The sequence below is a fragment of the Podarcis pityusensis genome (genome assembly GCF_964106645.2).
Source record: "Podarcis pityusensis genome assembly, chromosome: Z".
Lineage (NCBI taxonomy): Eukaryota > Metazoa > Chordata > Lepidosauria > Squamata > Lacertidae > Podarcis > Podarcis pityusensis.
The window spans coordinates 26,248,882-26,271,320 of NC_138044.1; the positions used below are offsets into that span (position 1 = coordinate 26,248,882).

At 44.2% G+C, this 22,439-nt stretch overlaps 1 protein-coding gene across 1 annotated transcript in view; it reads right to left on the bottom strand.

Moving 5' to 3' along the window:
- The window catches only part of LOC308468909 (synaptotagmin-like protein 2), a 56,005-nt gene that overhangs the window by 21,433 nt on the left and 12,133 nt on the right, over positions 1-22,439 (bottom strand). Inside the window, exons 2-4 of the mRNA XM_080991373.1 lie at positions 20,795-21,344; positions 15,530-15,681; positions 4,080-4,179 (exon numbers count right to left, since the gene is read on the bottom strand). Of these exons, the coding sequence (XP_080847499.1) occupies positions 4,080-4,179; positions 15,530-15,681; positions 20,795-20,895 (353 nt within the window). The 5' untranslated portion in view covers positions 20,896-21,344. The remainder of the gene's footprint in view (positions 1-4,079; positions 4,180-15,529; positions 15,682-20,794; positions 21,345-22,439) is intronic.

Here is a 22,439-nt window from a genome sequence, read left to right on the forward strand (position 1 = left end):
CAAACCTTGTCTTAAACTGCCACTCTCCGCCCCCCCCCTCACTCTACTCACACCTCTGCCATTGTTTAAAAATCACCACTTTCCCCACTGCTCAGTTTCCTTTATTCAAACCTCCACTGTTGTCTAAAACCTGCCTTCTCTTTTGCTCCCCACCCCCTGCCTGACTTCATGCAAATCCAGGATTGTGATGCAGCCCTACGAATCCTCCAATGGGAGTTGAGTGATGATATTCTGACATGGACAACATTGAAATCAGGGGAAACAATTTACAGTCAGAAGTATAGAGGAGGTCCTAAATCATATAATAATATGAGGTGTCACAGGCCAAGATACAAACAATGTTGTTCAATGCAGATGGTGGGTGCTGTTACTGTACATGGTTGAGTGGGTGTGTTGTGTGTCAACATGGGGTCTATCACAAGGTCTATCACATGTAGTGTATCACCGAGTTAGACTATCGGTCCATCTGGCTCAGTACTGTCTACAGTGACGAAGCAGCATCTCGCCAAGCTAGGAAGGTGTCTTATACTGAGGCAGTTCACTGCTACATCAGTATTGTCTACACTGACTGGCAGCAGCTCTCCAGGGTTTCAGACAGGTTCCCAGTTCTACCTAGAGCTGTCAAGGGTTGAACCTGAGACCTTCTATATGCAAAGCTATGCCCCTTTGTTAGAAACAAGAAGCATCAAAATTTGAACAAAAATAAAATAAAATACACAAAACATAAAAACACCAGCTTCTGCTGGTGAGGGACAACCAATCAGCAATATGGAGAGGCACTAAAACAAAGCTTGTCCCAGCAGGATCAAATTCCATCCAACACCTGAATGAAAAGGAAGGTTTTTATTGTGGCACCAAAAATATGTCAGTGTTGGTGCCAGGCAGGCCTCATTCAGAAGATAATGCTTCTGGCACTAGTTACAATGCTGCAAGTAACAGGCAGCACAAAAATAGTGTGAGCTTATAATGAACTTTTCCTCATGTTTGTTCATCACTTTAAAAACTTGCATTCAAGCACATTATAAACTGCATTTCTGTCTTACAAACAGAGAGAGACACCAATAGCTCATAAGTACTTTAAGTGCCATTGGTGAAATAGTTCCTTACTCTGCTTCCAGTCTGCCTTCTTTGAATGTTTTGGATCTTGGGAGCAGTAGATGTGAAGGAGTTGCTTCCTTAGCAGGGAACAGTCTGGACTAGTTGTTTGAGGCCAGACATAGTCAAATTAGGAGTGGCCCCCGATGTTTCTCCATCAGCTGATTGGATTACAAAATGCTTCACCCTGCACTAACTGGCAAAAAAGCCCAATTTGCAAAAGGGAAGCAGTTACAGCCTTAAATAAACAGTTTGGCAAATGGCATCCAACTGTTTCGGCATCTCAGGTGCTAGTGCCTGTTTAATGATTAACATTTGGTTGGAATTGTTGTATTTGCAATTGACAAAATGGGGAAGCAATCAACAGAAAATTCCTTGCATGGTTTATTTTTAGCTTTTAAATAGCTGAAAGTAGCTGTGACCATCCCCCAAGTCTTCAATGGGTAGATGTCTTCTGAACAGAACAGTAAACCATGAGCCTTGTGGCTGGACCAGGACAAAGGCCCATCTGTTCAGCATCCTGTTCCCACAGTATCCAACCTTTGGGAAGCCTGCAAACAGGACCTGACAGTCTGCAGAGTTCAAACTTAAGTTCAGAGCATGAATTAAGGAGGCGATTTCACTGTGAATAGCCAGGAAAAATGGCAAGACTTTCAAAAACAAAGCTAGGAGGATTTCTATAGTGCTTGATTGCAAAGCTTTATATGATAGAGCAAGGATATCCACCCTTCCTGAGCCTAGGGGCACATTTGGAAATCAGAGAAATTGTTGTGGACACGTGCAAGATACTCCCTTCACAGAAGAAACACCAATGATGCTGAGGAACCCCCACCAAAAAACACAACAGACAAAACTACATCCTCCCCCAAAAAGGGCTGGCATGCCCTCACCCCAAAACGGACCACCCTCATCAACCAAACACAAAAGCCTTCATTTAAAAAGAAATGAATGGGTAGCACAGGGTGTCCTGGTTGGCTCAAAGTAGGTTATCTGAGGACATGGTGGTGCCCATGTGCTCCCCATTGGGGAACCCAGTAACAGAGTCATAGGTAAAGGTCCCCCTGACCATTAGGTCCAGTTGTGGCCGACTCTGGGGTTGCGGCGCTCATCTTGCTTTATTGGCCAAGGGAGCTGGTGTACAGCTTCCGGGTCATGTGGCCAGCATGACCAAGCCGCTTCTGGCAAACCAGAGCAGCGCACGGAAACAACGTTTACCTTCCTGCCGGAGTGGTACCTATTTATCTACTTTGACGTGCTTTCGAACTGCTAGGTTGGCAGGAGCAGGGACCAAGCAATGGGAGCTCACCCCATCGCGGGGATTCGAACCGCCAACCTTCTGATCGGCAAGTCCTAGGGTCTGTGGTTTAACCCACAGTGCCTCATTATTGGTGTCATACTTCGTCTAACTAGTAGCTGAACAATAATGGTGAAATTGTCAATTAGTTTTCCTCCTCCCTTTTTTAAACAAAAAAGAAGTAAAAAAAATTTTCCCAGAACTTTCTCAGAATTATATTAGGAAATAATCTTGATTTGGTAAGTACATAACCAGACACCTATTGGAGAAGAGGGATAAAGTAAAGGGAAAGGGACCCCTGACCATTAGGTCCAGTCGTGACCAACTCTGGGGTTGCGGTGCTCATCTCGCTTTATTGGCCAAGGGAGCCGGCGTACAGCTTCCGGGTCATGTGGCCAGCATGACTAAGCCACTTCTGGTGAACCAGAGCAGCACACAGAAACGCCGTTTACCTTCCCGCCGGAGCGGTACCTATTTATCTACTTGCACTATGACGTGCTTTTGAACTGCTAGGTTGGCAGGAGCAGGGACTGAGCAACGGGGGCTCACCCCGTCACAAGGATTCGAACCACCGACCTTCTGATCGGCAAGTCCTAGGCTCTGTGGTTTAACCCACAGTGCCGGACTTTAAATATACCTTACTTGCTATCAATAGGCACTGGCAGTTCAGTTAAAGAGGATGGTCCTAATGTATTTAATACATAATAGCTTTTCCTGCTGTCCATACAAGATGACAACAGACTTGCCAGGCCAGGCAACTGTGGGGTCTTGAAGTGCTGGCCTCTGAACTTCAATGCTTCAACCCTCTGGTGGAGACCTATGGGAAAGGCCTTAACTGCAAGCCTTCTTTGGGTGTTCTCACTGATGCCAGATCCATTTCGGACCTTCTCAGACCAATGTGGTGCCAATTGTCTCCTTTTTCTAAGTATGTGTAATTTCACTGGCTAGCAAAGGGGTTCCCAAATTGTGGTCCATGGGCCACTGCTTCATTTGTGGAGTCTGCAGTGTGTATGTATGTGAACAAAACCTACCCATTTGAATCCTATGGAATTCAAACTAAAATACAATATATAAGAAATAATTTTAAATGTGCTTGTGGGAGGGGGGGTTATTGGTTTGTTTTTGTTTTATTACGTATTTTGTATTATCATTTAGTGTTTTTCTGTTGTGAACTGCCCTGGGGTCTTTGGATGAAGGGTGGTAAACAAATTAAATTAATAGTAATAGTAATAGTAATAGTAGTAGTAATAATAATAATAATAATAATAATAATAATAATATACACTTTGAAATGATTCAACATATAGCACATCACATCACAATTGCTGCAGCAGGCAAAAAAAAACAAAACCCCATTAAGTGGTCCACCGAGACCCTCAACAATTTTCAAGTGGTTGGGGTGTGTGTGTGTGTGTGCGAGTGTGTGTGAGTTTGGGAACCATTGGACTAGCATACACCCCTTGTTGCTTTTGACTTTCTGTGTTGTCTTCTTCCTTCCCTCCCCATCTATAGTTAAATTGCAGGTGCTTGGGGCAAATACCTCTCTTTTGATGGTCAGTGAAGTGCCACATATACAGATGGAACTGTATGAATAAGAATCTCAACAAGCAATATCACACCAATTCCTTGACTGTCACATTTTTCGTTGACAATGAGTTCCATGTGTGTAGTTCTCTTTTGTTAATATTACCTTTCTTCTTCTGAGATAGCGGAAGGCAAAACTGTTGCTTCTGGTGGTAAGAATGATTTCCTGTCTTTCGGACTCTCTGGGATATGTTCATTATTCTCACCTGTTAGAAAGGAGTCAGTGAGATTAAATCAATTATTTTTTAATGTTGATGGCTGTGGTATTTTACATAAGAAAGTGTTTTCTGTATGATTAATGCCAAGCTAAGGCACATGGCTTCCCCCCAAGAATCATGGGAGCTGTCGTTTATCCCAGAGCTACAATTCCCAGCACCCTTAACAAACTAGTTCCCAGGATTCTGGAGCTAGAACTGGGATTCTGTGAGCAACTGCCCCATACAGTGGTACCTCTGGTTAAGTACTTAATTCGTTCCGGAGGTCTGTTCTTAACCTGAAACTGTTCTCAACCTGAAGTACCACTTTAGCTAATGGGGCCTCCTGCTGCTGCTGTGCAGCCGCCGCGCGATTTCTGTTTTCATCCTGAAGCAAAGTTCTTAACCCAAGGTACTATTTCTGGGTTAGCGGAGTCTGTAACCTGAAGCGGATGTAACCCGAGGTACCACTGTATTGAAGTTTGGAGGAACTTCCCGCATAGTGAAGTATTCTAGGCTCTGCACTGGCCCTACCCACCTGGGCTGGCCACTGGGACCTTCTAGACAGGGAAAACTATGTAAGACTTCCTGTCTCGGCTGGAACTTTGCTTGAGCAACTGTGGTCTTCCTGAGTAGAACTTTATTTGTTTTTGAGCCTGGCTTAGTTCCTCTGTACTGAGTAGTGATAGATTCTGCCCCCTCCCACTGGTTCTGACCCAACTCCAAGCACACAGCTCCTAGTTCCAGCTATGGCTCAGCCTTAAAAGAACAGCAATGGCTGAAAGGACTGGAGGAATGTGCTGATGTTGGGGGAGCAGGGGAGTTATTTGTTAAGGAAGCAGTGATTGGGGGAACAGATATCAACTGGGGAGTGGGTAGCATATGGCCCTTGCAGATCAGCTTTGTGAAAACTGCCTTACAGGGTTTAGCCATAACCAGAGACACAGACCACCCTTTTCCCCAGGGTGGCAAGCTAACAAAACCAGCTTGAAAGCTAATCAGGACGTGGCAGAGAGCTGTCAATGAAATTAATCCACTCCAGGATTTTAAGGGAGCTACTTCCTGTTTTGAGTCAAAGTCTTCTGATCTTGGCAAATACAGGAGGAGGCGAAGAGAGCTAATAAAAGGAGGACCCCCCCCTTTGTTTGCTCTGGCACAGGAAGAAGCAATGAGTTGGGACTTGTGTTGTACCTACCGGATGAAAGGAAAACAATGCAGCTCACACAAATATTTAAGAGAGCATGGAGGCATCGAAACTACCCAGGTAGGTGCCAACTGGATGTTTGGCAGTAGACCAGGGGTAGGGAAACTTCAGCCAAATGTGGACCTCTAAGCTTTCCATCTGACCCTCAGGACTCTCCCCAGGACACTCCCTGTCCTCCCCAGCCACACCCCTCAACCACCCTGCTGCACGCCCTCCTTGAGTGTTTTTGCCTGTCTGGAACTGGTCCTAGGACTCTTGTTTACCTGGAAGGAGGATGGAGAAGAGTGTGCGTAGAAAAGGGGTGGGAAACACTGTTCAATCTGAGGGCCGCATTCCACTCTGGGCAACCTTCTGAGGGCCACATGCTAGTGGTGGGTGGGGCCAGAGTGAGCAGAGCAATCCATGTACATTTTACCGTTGAACTACACACACACACACACACACACACACACACACACACACACACCACTTTCTATCCTCCACCCAACCAAGCAAAAGGCATTATTAGAATTCAAGGACACATTTCAGCCTGGCAGAAACACTTGGGGTTCAAAGCAGAGCCAGTGAGAAGCATGGTCGAAAGCTGTGAAATGAAGGTACCAAATGCAGCTCTGTCAGAAGGGATTTCCACAGCTTAGGGGCACCCACAGAGAATGCTCTTTCCTGGGTCACCACCTTCTGAGTTTCTGAGGATAGAGGAACAACCAAGAAGGCCTCCTCTACCGATCTTAGCACCTGAGAGGATATATGGAAGGAAGGAGGGGGTCTTTAAGGCATTTGGGGCTGGAGTCATTTAGGGCATTAAACACTAAGATGCACACCTTGAATGAAATGCATTGGTGCAATTGCTATGTTCTTTGGCAAGAGTGCTTTACTCAGTTCAGCTATGTCAGGGGTTGGCAATCCATTCCACAAGCGCCCATGGGGGTCGTTTAACTGGCCCACGAACCAGACCCAAACTGAGCTGCCCGCTCGGCGAGTCCCCGCGCGCTGCGCTAAACCGGCGCAGCGTGGCAGGGGGACTCGCTTCTGCGGCGCCAGAAATCGTGTCTGCGCAGATGCGGATGCCAGAAATTGCGTCTGTGCAAACGCAGACACTGGAAATCACAGGCGCATGCACTCGCAAGCATGCACAATCCGGCCCACAGAGGGATCTCCGCTGGAGTCAACCGGCCCAGGCGAGGTAAACCTTGCCAACCCCTGAGCCATGTCTTACCAGTTAAGAGGTTCAAAAATGCACACTTGATTTATTGCTATAACAGTGGTACCTCTGGTTATGAACTTAATGGTTCAAAAATGCACACTTGATTTATTGCTATAACAGTGGTTATGAACTTAATTTGTCCAGGAGGTCCGTTCTTAACCTGAAACTGTTCTTAACTGGAGGCGTGCTTTTGCTAATGGGGCCTCTTGCTGCCGCTGCACCGCCGGCACAAGATTTCTGTTCTCATCCTGGGGCAAAGTTCTCAACTCGAGGTAACTCTTCCAGGTCAGTGGAGTTTGTAACCTGAAGTGTTTGTAACCTGAGGCATTTGTAACTCGAGGTACCAGTGTATTTATTATGCTTATAATAATAATACTGTTTATTACCGGTACTTATTCTGCATCTTTTCCAAGACACAATGGGCAGGTTGCTAGTGGTTCTAATAATAATAGCAATGAACCATCATAAAAACTAATCATAAACACTGAAGTCAGCCCACCCCTGTGTAAATACTCAATGCGTCTAGACTGGGTTACACCACACCAATCAAAAAGGTGCCACTGATCTTGCATTGCACAATATTTGTCCTTTACTGTAACTTTCCTCCCTGGGATCATTACAGAACTAAAACACCCACAATTCACTGGATCAGCAACACATTGAGAAAACTTTAATGCATATCAGGTTGGAGATGAGAAGGATTTTCCTTTTATGGTAAGTTTTGTATCTAAAAGCATTTCCACGAGCTATTTTGCTTGTTTAAAGAAGGTGCTTTCAGTATACTAAACTTGCCTTAGGAAATAGTGTCACAGAAGGAAGACAGCTAGAATGAAATGGCAAGTGACACTCTGGCTCACTGTTGCCCAACCAGTTTAACTTGCTTAGTTCTTTGTTGTGTTAAAGGTCCAGCTCTTCAAAAACTATAACCGCTTTAACAATTTTAGTATCCAGTTGAAACAAAGACCTGATGAACAGTAGAACTTCGGAGATGCATCAATCCAAGTAATTCAAGTTGCATTTATTATTTTTGTTATGCTCTGTCAACTTCAAATTCTAAAAGTATGTAGGGAACAGTGGTGAAATAGTAAGAGGATAGAGCTGGTGTGCCATGTGGTTCCTAAACTAGCCTGCTCTCCTCACGCAGGGTGGAAGACCCTGCCCCATTGCCAGTGATGAAGTAAGACTGAACAACCTGCTGGGCACCTTCTGCAGCCAAATGTCTTGAGCCAGCCCTGCGGCCATGCTCCCAAGCTTAGCAAGGCTATTCGAGCTCCAAGAGAGGAGCTTGCATTTATAAGCCAGGGTTAATTATTTCAATCTACTATTTTTATACCTGGGCAGAGCAAATCCAAGCTCATAGTTAGTGCGGAGAGAGCTTAACCATGGGTCCTTGTTTAGATATCACGCTAAGTTAAACTTTGGCTACATTCATATAGGAACAAAAAGAATGGAGAAGGAGTAAAGTGGCTGCAATATCCACACTGGAAGCCCGCATGCTTGCCCACAGTCTCATTAAACCTAAGTTTGGCTTAGAGCAGTGGGTTTCAACCAGTGTGCCATGGCACCCTGGGGTGCCTTGAATGATGGTCAGGGGTGCCACGGGCAACACTGGCCTCCATCCCTCTTTCCTTCCCTTCCTCCTCTAATGCCCTCTTGCGTCTCTGCCTCCCAAACAGCTTGCACAGCTGTTTGTTGCAGCAGCCCTGGCTACAAGCTCCCCAGGCGAATGGTGCCTCTGCGCAGGCCAAGGGGTGCTGGTTGCCAGGAGTTGAATCGGCCTCAAAGTAAGCAAGCAAGCAAGCAAGCAAGCAAGCAGGAGAGAGAGCCCAGCTAGCTAGTCTGCCAGCCCTTGCTGTTGGGAATGGACAGACAAGTCCCAGGCCCTGCAAGGTAATGTGAGGAGACATCTCTCTTTGTGGAAGGGCAAGGCAGCTCAGAGATCAGGGGCGGCAGCAGCAGCTGTCTGGAGGACTCCCAAGGAGAGGGGAGAGGAGAAGAGGCTGAGGAAACACTTCACAAAGGAGGGTTTCAAAAATGGGTGAGAGGCTGCCAGCTCTGCAGGCAAGGGGTGACATCACTGGGCTCCTGATCTCCACAGGGGTGCCGCAGAAAGAATGTAGTTGGTCAAGGGAGCCGTGGACTCAAAAAGGTTGAAAACACTCTGGCTTAGAGTGTTTCATGAATTAAGACTCTAGTCTTACAATCTAGAAGTCTATAATTACTATGAAAACTGTTAAGTTTTGTTAAAAAAATGAAATGCCATAGTACTACTGGGCAAAGAGAAGGGCTGGGGATTCAAATGCAATGTTTGCTGCAGTTTAGTTTGACAGTAAAATCCCTTCAAGTGACCTTTGGGTTATTATCAGTGATGTGACAAAGAAAATGCTATTGACCTCGAAAAGAGCAACATTCCTATCTGCTGAGCTATTTAAACGTGCACAAGTTCAGGATGACTTCTTTTAAGTACACTTAATATCTGAATGAAACTTTTCATGCAGCCTAACCGTCCATTTCTGAGCACAACATGGTTGGGACCTGAGTACCTGAAGGAATGAATGAATACCTATTCCCACATCAACCTACCCACATGTTGAGGTCAGGAATTAGCAGTTTTGGTTTGCCTCATTTCTGCATCTGTTTCTAAAGGTCACACACATTTCTACATTCCTTTCTCCTAACATAAAAGAAATTTTCTCTAGTATAATGCACTTTTTGTATGTTGTTTTCACATATATTCATTTTGATGCATACCTTTTCATAATTATGATGTTCTGCACACATTTGTGTTTAGCGAACTGGATTGCAAAATTCAGAGATGTGTTTCTGTTTGTAAGGATGGGTGAGAAATGTGATTCAGTTAGCATCTTAAGGCAAACTTACCTGATTTGCACTTTCCTTCTAAATTTGTAGTTCTCTGAGTTTTGCAATGCAGTTCACCAGCAAGATAATGTGTGCAGAAATGCATGTTCTAGGGTAAAATGCACTATATTAGGCAAAGTTGCTATTCATCTAACAGTGCTACAATTCCCAGAGGTCCCTGGGAAAAGGAATTGATTATTAAACCACTCTGGGAATTGGAGTTCTTTGAGGGGAACAGGGATCTCCTAACAACTCTCAGAACTTTTAATAACACAAATGGTTGGGTTTATTTTTGTCCCACTTTTGTTTTGCTGTGGCCTCTCTGAACAGGAATAATCTGGTTGCCCCGAGGAAGCATAAAAAAACAAACAAAAGCAGAATATCCATCACTAATGCACTATTACTGTGTCCAGAATGTATTGCAAAATACATACATATCCTTAAGTATGTGCAATACTTGGATGGAGTGGGAGAGAGAGAGATTGTTACCTGCTACCACAATCTCTGACAGGTGAGAGATTCCAGGGGTTCCAAGCATTTACACAGGGTTCAGTTTCCGTGGAATGAGGGTCAATGGAGACTGTGGTATCTTTAGGATATATGGTTTATTTACACACATACATACAAAATGAGCCTACGATGGAGGGGCTCACAGCATTAACACGCCAAGAGGGCCTTGCTTCTCTCATAGTTTCAGCCTTGGAATCAAACATAAATCAAACACAGTTCTGTCTCTATGTCTTCCACCTGCTTCTAGCTCAGCTAACACCCACACACTGGCCCCTGAACTTCAATATACCAGCCAGGTGAGTGTGTGTGTGAAGCCCACCCATTAGCCTGTGATTATGGCGCTTAATTGCTCAGACCAACAGTAATTGCTTAGATGAAGGGACTAATGACAGTACTTAGCTGGTAAGTTATGGCCATTATCTTGCAAAGGAACTTGTTCCACGAGTTCAAAAATAGACTCAACCATTAGATTTTAATCCATGCTGGATCCAGGGCCATGCAAACTGGCCCCCTCAAATGAACTATATATGTGAGAGAGGGTGAAAGTGAGTGAGAAAAGTCAGGTGAGATGTTGGACAACACTTATTTCAGTTTTATTATGTATGTAAGCGCATATGTACACAAGCAGCAGTTGACAACAGATTGCAGGTAGGGTGGAGGGCTCAATTCACCTACTGTGTACATCCAGAAAATCCTGTTGTCAATCCATAGCTCTGAAGTAAACCCTGACAGCAAAAATCAGAATTTGTCTCCACCTCCAGCCAGGAAGCGGTCTAAATTTGCATCTTTATGTAAAAAGTAAAATGTGCAGCTTTCTGCTATGGGGCTGAGTTCTGGATCTTTTAAGTACCTAGCATCACTGTGATACCAGGTTGTTGCCATTGTTAGTATCCGTCTTGTCTCAGGAAACAACGGAGGAGGAAAGTCAAATCGCTGGAGTCACAGTGCCTGCTGTGGCTGTAGAGACTGATACGGAAGAGACATATTTTGTTGCAGCTGGGGTAGATGAAGGTGGCCGGTTATACTACTCCAGATGCACCATGACCTTTCTTTTCTCTGTGCTCCTTCCAATGGCCATTCCTCCTCTGGTCACCACTATGGATGCACAACCTGTCTGTCTGTCTCCAGGCACTGTGGTTGTCTGCAAGGGATTCCCATACGGCGGGGTTAATGTTGCCAGCCTTCATGCCATACTTGCAGACATCTTTGTAACGCAGAGTTGGTCTTCCAGGTTGGCCTGGTGCCAGCAGCCAGTTCCCTGTACAGCACGTCTTTGGGGATCCTGTCATCTTCTATTTTGTCGACAAGACCAAGCCAGAGTAGACATGGTTGACAGGAGTGTGAACATAATGGGACTGTGGGCTTTGGAGAGCACATCTCTTGAAACTCTGTCCTGCCATGTGATACCTCAAATCCTCCTGATGCAGCACATGTGAAAGGCATTGAGGCACCACTTCTGATGGTTATAAGTTGTCCATGACTCACTTCTATAAAGCAGGGTGCTCAACACGCAAGCCTGGTAGACCTTCATATTAGTATTAACATCACATTCTCCCATGCCCTTTTGGAGAGGCAACCCATAGGGATAACAGCCTTGCCAATACGCTTGTCCTACTCATCATCAATGGAGGGGTTGCTGGTTATGATGAAACCCACAGAAGACAAAATCATCTACCACCTCATCAAGTGTGTGGTCACCAATGCTGATTGGTGTGCTAGTGGTATCCTGACCCAAGATGTTGGTCTTTGTCAGACAGAAGGTAAAACTGAACTCCCTGCAGACTTGGGCAAAACAGCTGATGAGTCTCTGCAGGGCTTCCTTGGAGTGCACTGTCAAGGCTGCAACATCTGCAAAGAATAAGGATAAGGACCCGCCACACTTTTGTCATGGCCCAGAAACATGCCCTGTTGCTCCTTGAATGAAAGTACACACCATCTTCAATTGAGCTGAAGCATAGGAGAGCACTAGGGAGAAGAATATGCTGAAGAGAATTGGGGTGAGAACATAGCCCTGTGTAACACTGCTCTTTATAGGGAAGGCATCAGAGGATTAATGGGCGTCATCATGGATGGTGCTGTGCATGTTCTCCTGGAAGGACACAATCTTCTTGTGGAGCTTAGGTGGGCCCTCTAGCTTGTTGAGCAGTGTGAAGGGTCTTTTTCGGCTGACAAGGTCATAGGCCTTCGTCAGGTCTATGAAGGCGATGTAAAAGGGGTGTCTCTGCTGTCTGCATTTCTCCTGCAGAGGCCTACAACTCCCTGGCTTCAGAGGAACTTTTATTTTATTGTGAGTCAGAACCTACAAAAGGAAATACTCCTACAGGTCTTCTCCTCGAGTTTCTTGGAGGGAAGGGGGAGTATAAATGACACACATTTCCTCATTGGGAAGATAGATGCTAGAAAATAGAAGTACATGCATGTGTAGACAAGATTCCCACAGTGCACAATATGCTATGGGAGAACAGGGCAAAAAGTAGTATCCTCCCTGAAAACATCCCTCCAGAGTACTTAGCAAGGCTCTAGGTTCCTGGAATCAACACCTAACCTTTTTCAGATTCTACTGTGTTCCATCCTCACTAGAAAGAAAGAAAATGAATTCGTCTAGAGGCTAGGCAACATTGCTCAGCAGTCCTGTAATATTTCAGCCAAGGCTTAATTGGCCTGCCTCTGTGATCATATGAATCATCCCAAAGTGTTATTACCCACCAGTGCACCCTGATAGCAAAGTGCCAAATTCAGGCTGGCGGGATTTGGATTCAAGCCCATATTTAATGATCTACCTCACAAAAGCTCCGTCAGGTCGGATTTGTTCCATTTCAAAAAGTGCTGTGCATTTCCAAGCAAAGTGCAAGGCAATAACCCCCCTCTTTCTTTTTTCCTGGAAAAAAGGCAAGGCCCCAGAATGCCGCTGAGGAGTACAATATGGCTCCCCATCAGTGTTTTAGAAGAACGTTCACTTGCACTTGTTTTGCTCTCAGAAGCAGGGACAGTTTGGTTCAGTGGTTAGAGCTCTGGACTAGGGCAATGGGACTCCAGAATTCAAATCCCTGCTCAGCCAGGAAGCTCTCCTAGGCCAGTTACTGTATCTAGGCCTAGCCTACCTCACAAGGTTGTTGCGGAGATAAAATGGGGAGGGGGGAGAACCATATACTAACTATCTTGAGTTTGTTGAAGGAAAGGTGTGATATAAATGTTGTAATAAAATCATCATCATCATCACCATCATCCATCTTCTCTATTATACTGGTATCCAAAACAGATTATATTTAGATCCAATAAGGTGACAATACTTGCGGTAAATTCTGAAGTGAATTTAACGACCCCTAGAGCCATGATCTCAAAGGGAGTCCAAAAATGTAGGCGACAGTATAATAGTAGTAGTGGTAGTAACAACAACAACAACAACTTTATTTGTACCCTGCCCATCTGACTGGCTTGCCCCAACCACTCTGGGAGGCTTCCAACATATAAAAAACATAATAAAAAAAATAAACATTTTGAAACTTCCCTATACAAGGTTGCCTTCAGATATCTTCTAAAGGTTATATAGTTACTTATCTCCTTGACATATGATGGAAGGGTGTTCCACAGGGAGGGGCACCACTACCAAGAAGGCCCTCTGCCTATTTTATATCCCACCCTTCCTCCCAAAGGGCTCCAGGGCAGCAAACAACAAGAGAGATACGCTAAAAACATCTTAAAAGCACACTTCTCATACAGATGCAGAATGGGAAAGACCTCAACTTAAAAGGCTTGTTGAAAGAGGATGGTCTTCATTAGGTTCCAAAAGGACAAGAGAGATGGCACCTGACTAATATTTAAGGAGAGGCAACTCCAAAGGGTAGGTGTCACCACACTAAAGGCCCAGTTTCCACACTTTGTGTAATGGGCCTCCTGATAAGATGGTATCAGCAGGAGGCCCTCGCCTGTAGAATGCAGTGATCAACTGGCAATACAAGGCGAGAGATAATCTGTCAGGTATCCTGGTCGCATGCTGTATAGGGCTTCATACACCAGCACCTTGAATGTTGCTCTGTGTTGATCCCTACACACACCCAAAAGTGTTTAAGGGCAAAGTAGAATACCCTATTCATTAGGATCACCATGACTGCAGTTTTATGCTTAGTTTCCTGGAAATAAAAGTCACTGAACTCATTGGGGTTTACTTCTGACTGCACAACTTGCAAAACACACTGAGTTTTAACCAAAGATGTTGAGCCACCTGAAATGCCACCTTTCGCTTTTATTTAGAAATGCAAATCATCTAGCAAAAAAAGTGTTGCCGTTGACCCTGCTCATGCGAAAGCAGGAACTCTATCAAAGAGAAAACTTGAAGTATTCAGCTACTACTTGATTGCTTTCCTCACTCTGACTTTCCATATGCTAACCTGATGCAAACAAACTTGAAAGCCTTGTTATCTCCTTTTTCACTTGCTAGAGCAGGGGTAGGCAACCTAAGGCCCGGGGGTTGGATGCGGCCCAATCGCCTTCTCAATCCAGCCCGCGGACAGTCTGGGAATCAGCGTGTTTTTACATAAGTAGAACGTGTCCTTTTATTTAAAATGCATCTCTGGGTTATTTGTGGGGCATAGGAATTCGTTCATTTTTATTTATTTTTTCCAAAATATAGTCCGGCCCACCACATGGTCTGAGGGACTGTGGACCAGCCAAAAGGTTGCTGACCCTTGTGCTAGAGCAAGGAGAGCCTGTCAATTACCCTGACATTGAGGTAGATAATGTCATTACCTGTATTCTGGAAAAAGTCTGCCTCCATTACACCACTGGAAAATACAAATGACTAAACTCCAAAAAATATTCCATGTGCTAAAGCACAGCCAGAATATGAGAATGAAAGTTAATGCATGTGGATTTTAGCTGGAAGGTATAGGTGAGAGAGCAGAAGCGGAAATAACTGTTTCCATCTTGTTTAAAGGAACCCGACATACATCATCCTCTTTCCTACTTTTGGGGCCAGCAAAACCCCAAAACCATTATCCAAGTGTTTGGGTTTCTAGAGCTGCAAATGAAGCAAACTTCAGGTGCCCAAAACATCACTTTGAGTTTTAAACCTTCTTGTATGTTGTTTTGAGGTTCTTTGGCCATAATAATAAATAGAGAAATAATAATGTTGATAATAATAGTAATAATAATAATAAAAGTAGTATTGTCACCATTATTACATTCTTAGTCACTTTTCTCAAAATGACCCAAGGTGACTTACAGGTAACATACCTAGCATGCTTTCTAACCACAGATTGCTATGATGACAAACAATGGTTAGTGCTCCAACAACAGGAATTAGAATTAGAAATTATGAAGGTGGTTTCTGTAAGACACGTGTGAGAAGGGAGGAGAAAGGATATGAGCTGTGGTGTCTTTCTGCCATCCAAACAATGTTTTAGAGCAGGGTTTCCCTAAATGGGAGACTCCTGCTGTTTTTGGACTACAATTCCCATCATCTCTGACCAATGGTCCTGCTTAGCTAAGGATGATGGGAATTGTAGTCCAAAAACAGCTGAAGTTTGGGAAACACTGGTTTAGAGGATTATCTGAACCGTGCCTCTAGCTTACTACTGTGTACTTACGGTCAAAGTTACCCTTTTTCTTTTTAATCGATGCTCGGAGTAGTTCTGAGCCTTCTAATGCCTCCTGGAAGCGCTGTGCCTTCACCTCATGGAACCATTGTCCAGTCACAAATTTCTTCTTCTTTTCATCCTTCAGTGAGCCTTCCAATCGCCTTAGCAGAAATGAAAAGGAAAATCAGTGCCAGAGCCTTGCATTTACACAGTGCACAGAGGCACTCAGAGAAAACCTGCATTTTACCGCTGAATTGGAGCAAACAGCAATCTGTGGGAAATCTGATTGCCACTGCTCTGATTCAATAGCAAAACATGTTGTCCCCCCCTCCCCCTAGGGAAAGCACCAGGACCAAAATAATCCAAAACAAAACCACTTGGATACAGATCTGGCAGCCATGAATGTCTGCCTAGAAAAGGGGCACAAAATGAAGTGTGGATGAGCCCTATGTGTCAAGGTAGTCTTGCCTAAAAAAACCCACCTTTTTTTTGCTGGCATCAAAAATAATCCAGAGAAGCTGCCTGCTTAATATCAATAAGCAGGGAGTTCCAGAGAGCTTGTGCTGCCACACTAAAATATGTATTTCTCACAGAATATTATATCACACTTGTAAAAGTGCCAGTTTTGCAGTTGAAAGTGGTTGAGTGGGCAAATATATATGGTAAGAAAATTCTTCAAATAAAGCGGTCACAAGCTTTGGCAAGCTTTATATGTTACCAGCAACACCCTAAATTTGTCCCAGGAACAAACAGTAACAAATCATTTTATTTCTATTTTTCTACTGGCCGAGCCATAGTCCTGAATTTAATAACATATCAGTCTGATTTTATTAATTTTGAATGAACATTTTACACCATTTTTTGTATGCCACTCAGAGATACCCTTTGATTAAGTGGTATATAAAGGTAAAGGGACCATTAGGTCCCTTTGACCATTAGGTCCAGTCGCGGACGACTCTGGGGTTGCAGCATTCATCTCACTTTACTGGCCGAGGGAGCTGGCATACAGCTTCCGGGTCATGTGGCCAGCATGACTAAGCTGCTTCTGGCGAACCAGAGCAGCGCACGGAAACGCCGTTTACCTTCCCGCCGGAGCACTACCTATTTATCTACTTGCACTTTGATGAGCTTTTGAACTGCTAGGTTGGCAGGAGCAGGGACCAAGCAACGGGAGCTCACCCCGTCACAGGGATTCAAATCGCCAACCTTCTGATTGGCAAGTCCTAGGCTCTGTGGTTTATTATTATTTTTTTATAAGATATTTATTAAGATTTTTTTAAATATTACAATAAAAATGAAAAAAATAACAAAAATACAAAATAAAAATGGTTAAAAACACACAGATTTTCCATTACTTATTTTCCTTTAGCTTGTTTCCCGGACCTCCTCATACCTCCCTTTTTTGTATTCCACTTCAATCTGTTGGTTCAGCAAATCCTTACCCTCTTTAATTATCCTAATCCTTGATCTTAAAAATAATAGCATTAGATTTTTACCTATTTATAACCCTTTTTTCATATGTTCTTGTTCTGTCGATGGTGTCTCTTTCTCTGGGTCGTGCAGTCCAAAAGATAAGTTTGCTATGTCTAGTATTCCTTTTTCCAGTGCTTTTGGCTCTTCTCCGGATTCCGCTTCTTTCTGTAGATCTTCTTCGTGATCTTTCAAAATCCTATCTTTATCGTTGACTGATCTTATTTTTATCTTTCTTCCTTTGTATTTAAAGGATAGGCCTTGAGGAAATTCCCACCTAAAGAGAATTCTATTTCTTCTCAACAGGGCAACTAGGTCTCCGTAGTTAAGCCTTAAGTCCAAAAGATGTTTTGGAATGTCCTTAAATATCTCCACACTTGAGTCGTCAATTTCCAAAGTCTTTCGATAGTGCAGATTCAAAATTTTGTCTCTCTCCTCTTTTGTTCGCAGAGTAATCAAGCAGTCCCTCACCTTGTTCCTCCTTTGTCCTCTTCCAAGTCTAAATGCACTCACTATCTTAAATTCTTCCTTCCCCAAGTCCTGTTGCCAAAAATCTGTGAATTCCTGCGTAAGAAATTCAGCCAAATTGTCTTTCTCACGTTCTGGTACAGCCCTGATTCTTAAATTTCTTTGTTTCTCTTTCAATTCAATCATAGTGTCAAACCGTGGTCTTCCAATTGCTTGTATACCGGTGGTAACTTCTCTTGAGTAGCAGTTGCTATATCTTTTGCTTCTTCAGCTATCTTTCGGGTCGAAGCAGATTCCTGTAATAATTTTTCAATAGACTCTGTATTGGTATTCACCTTCTGTCCCAAATTATTTATGCTTGTTGTATTCAGGTCAATTTTAACTGATGCTTCAGCTACTTGTTTATTTGTCTCAGCTACCTGCTTAGCTAAATTTTCCAAATATTCATTAATTTTTCCAAGTGCATGTGCCAGAACGTCTTCGGACGACATAACTTTTGGTTTGACCTGTGGAGGAGCTCTGTGGTTTAACCCACAGTGCCACCTGCGTCCCAAGTGGTATATAGGTCTTGCTAAATAAAATAAACGAAAAATATATGGGGATGGTTGGGAGTGAAGCTTGCCATTGTGAAGCCACTCCCCCTCCGTCTTGTATGTACATTCATTCAACATGAAGAAAACGTCTGTCAGTGAATTATAACTTGTGTTCCTAAGCCAGAACAGAGTTTGCTAAGTCACTACGAATAGCTTAGCCATAGGAAGATTTTTGCCTTTGGGGGGATATTCCAGACCATGTCTCTGATCACTCAGAGCTACAATCCTCCAGAGTAGCTTAACAATCAATCCCTCTTCCCAGAGAACTCTGGAAATTGTACCTCTGCTTGTGGGTTTCTCACAGGCGTCTGGCTGGCCTCCTTGAGAACAGGATGCTGCACAAGATGAACCATTGGTCTGATCCTGCAGACTCTTAACAAACTACAGCTCCCAAGATTCTTTGAGGGAATTCATTACAGTTAAAGTAGTATAATAGAGTTTTGATTGTATAGCATGGATGTGGCCCAATTGGAGAATGGCTGAAAAGAAATTGGAGAAATTCCCAGCTCACTGCTAATTTAGGACTACAGTTGCTGTAAAATCCTTTGCACGAGTCTCCTAGGGCCAAATTTGTTGGGGTTTTTTGGCGCCAAATAAAAACATTTTGATTTATTCGGGACGTGCAACATTGTCAGTTGGTTTTCATTGTCTCTCTTCCCACTTTCTCTTCTGATTTTATTGCTTTATTGACCTTTTATTGTGTTTCCTCTGCTCGACTATTTTGTGTTTCACTTTTTTATACCGGTGTGCAAATATTAGACTTTATTGGAAGAAGGTCCAATAAAGATTTTCCCGCCAACAAGAAACATTCAGTTTTTGAAAGTAAACGAATAGGTTGGGAAGGCGCCGTTCGTAGAAGGGACAGTAAACCTCCCCCTCCCCCGTCCCCTGAGCAGCCTTTGACAACTTGGTCCCCTGCAGGAACTTTGGACTACAATTCCCGTCAGCCCCTGCCAGGCCTCTCTAGATGTTGCTGGACTACAACTCCCATCACCCCCAACTATGCTGATGGCAGTTGGTTCAACAAACATCTGGAGGAGCACAGTTGCTCCATCCCTGATTTGCAAGAATTCATGAAGCCTGCAGCCATAAGGGCAGAGATCATCACCACACAGGTAATTGAAAGCTGGTTTGGGCTAGGTCATACCAGCGCTATTTTTCTAGGAAAAGAGGTGCTGGAACTCACCATGAAAACTTCCCTTGTTCTCTTATAATGGCAATTGCACTGAGAGGTGCCAGAACTGAGTTCCAGCTTAAGAAAGCCTTTGGTCAAACTATTATGTAGTGGGGCATAATGGGTTGAGGGACAGATGGGGCTCGTCAACCTGGGAGGTAGCTCATCTAGGAGAAGGAAAACTCTGACCCTCCAACACTTTGCAGGATATCTTTGGGAGAAGAAAAGGTTAAGGAGTAAACCAGAGTAAACAAATCCAGAGTAGAGTCCCTAAGCCGGTTGGACACTACCATGTACACCAAGCTGGTGCCGAACATATTGCTCTGCTTTCCTTTGGACCACATCAGCAAGACCAGGATGGGGGTCTTGTTGTCTCGGCAGCCCAGAACCTCCAAATACCCTGCCTGGGCTTGTGCCCTGGGGAGGTCACTGCAATGCTGCTAACACAGTGGTTTGACTTCACCTCCGGAGACACACTCCATTGTCTTTTGAGACAGACAGATACTAACAACAATAAGGGGTCTAGGGCTGGGATGTCCTGAATTAAAATTCCTACTCAAGCTGAGTAATCCTAGCCCCCTCTCTCTAAGCCTCCCCCTACCTGGTGGCGTAGGAAGGGGGGTGCGGGCCACCCCGAGTGTCATCACTGAGTATGGTGACCACGGGGCCTGGCCTGCAACGCGCCCGAGCCACACATCTCTCCAGGGGAGTGACGCGGTGGCTTGGGCACCTGCAGGCTCCGCGCTGCCTGAAACGGCAACGTGGGGCTTGCAGACTCTGGGGAGGTTCTGCACTGTGTGCTCTGCCCCAGCTTGCCCTGCCCTGTAGGCTCCCAAGCAGCTAGCTATGCCTACCTCATAGGATCATTGTGATAATAAAAGTAGGAGACACATACACTGCCCCAAGCTCTTTGGAAAGGATGGAAGCATAAAAGTTGTAGTTTGGGGGGTTTCTTTTAGAAAAATGGACAGCTTCTCAAGCATGAATATGGGAATTTGTCCTTTTTCTCGCAGCGCCATATGCTGATTCATTCACATTTCAAAAAGCAAACCTGTTGTCACAGGGAGAACAACTGAACTTCAGGTTTTGGGGCACATACAGATTTTTGAGCAGGTACTGTAGGTGCCACCTGCTTTGGTCACTTCTCTCCCACTTCTCTCAGATCAGATCCCCACCAAGACAGAAGAAAGCATGTACACACACACACACACACACACACACACACACTCTTTATCTTTCCAGGGGATCTGGGTTAAAGCCAAATCCAGTGGAATGTGAGCTCAATAAAGCACATGGAAATAAAAGAGGAAATTGAGAAAGAGCATCACTTGAGCAGTACTTTTCAAGGCGCAGGGGAGGCAACCACCCTTACCAACTCATGAGCAAGGGGGAAGTGAGTGGGAGGAGTCAGAGGCTTCTTGGATGCCAGGGGCAAATATTAAGGGTGCCACTGTGTCTGTGTGCACCATGCTGGTGACCCTTGCATCAACATCATCATCACCATCATCACTACAGGAAACTTAACCTCTCAGAAATTGTAAATACTTTGCTACAGCCCTGACTTCTTACCTGATACGATCTCCATCCCTTTTCTTCAACTCGGCATCCCTCTGCAGCACCTTCATCAGCTTCCCATACTCCTCTTCTGTGAGAAAGCTGAGATCCAGCATCTTTCCCTTGGCGTTCTCTGGGCAATCAAAGCATTGGCACTTTGGAGGCAGTAGCTACAGTGGTGAGGGGCTCATGAAAACCAGAACAGAGAGCCTGAAGGGATACAGTTTTTATGTATTGAGTCAGAATGTACAGGGAGCAGTAGGGAGCACTTTACTCTGGCATACCTTGGGGAAGAACCCCCTGCAGGATCCAGGCTACCGTTTCAAAGCACAGATCTGTTCTTCCAGGCTCTGGTCCTCTATACAGCATGCCTGTGTTAACCAAAACAACTGCAGCCCCCAGTGAGTTTTTCCTCCTTTCACTCTGTCCACGTGCAGGTGGAAGTGTAAATGAGTCAGCTTTCCCAGGCACCCAAATGAGAAGACAGGGCAGCTGTTGGATGCAGGAGAGAATTAAGCATCTGCTTCCTTCAACCAAGAAGTCTGTCAGTTTGGTTCAGTTGCTCCTGAGAAGAGAGGAATAATAATAAAAAAACCCTCATTGAGATGTCTTTTTAGATAAATGCAGTGATCGCATGTGAACATCAAGGATGTTTACTTACTCCTGAGCACATGAGCCTCGAGCAAGCAACACTGTGTGTGCGTTTAACTGTAAACAATCTCTCTGTTGTAGCAGCCTGAGAATGAGATATAATCTTAGCCTAAGTTTAGTTGCATGGAGAAACCAAGTGAGTAGGCAGGCAACACAAACTGCCTTAATGTTTTGTTTTTGTAGAGGAAAGACCCATTGGCTTCAGCCAGATCAAACTTAACTGTAAGAAGGAGGAAAGGGCATCTGCTCACTATGAGGATTACCAAGAAGAGCCTTGTAGTCAAAAGGATAACAAGGTGATTATGACACAATGCTAGCATATGTCAATTTGCAAGCTGCCGCAAGACTCCTTGTTGTACTGCAGTTCAGGATAGGTGGGGGGAGAGAGAAAAATTCAGTTCAGTTCACATCTGAAGGCGAACATACCCAATTCACACTTTCCAAAACAATATGCAAACTGCTGAAGCACAATCACAATTCAAAATTCATACTTCTCCACACTTTCGGATAAATGACAATTTATCCTAAACACACATATTCGTGTGGGATTTTGCAAAGCAATTTCCCTTGATATAATTCACATTTGTATGTTACATCCACTGACATGTGCTTTTTAATGCACACTTCACCCTAGTGCATGCATTTTTTTGGTAAACGTTACTTGGCTGGAGAAAACTTGCAATGAAAATTGCAAGAAAAAAAAGGTAATGAAAATTTCGATGGCTGTTTGGGAAACTGCAAATGAAGGAGACTCACCTTTACATTTCTTACTCATCCCTGATTCTATGGGCTTATTTCTGAGGACAACATGTTAACATACTTTTCCAGGACTAAGCGCCATTGGACAAAAGGGGAATTACTTCTGGGTAACTTTCATCAAATACAGAGCTCTGTTTAAGTTAAAAATTGTAACAAGTTGCAATACTTTACAATATTATTTTAAATTGTCACTATTTATTTATTTAGATAGCAACCGGCCCCATTAAAGGTCTGAACTATGTGTGCTAAA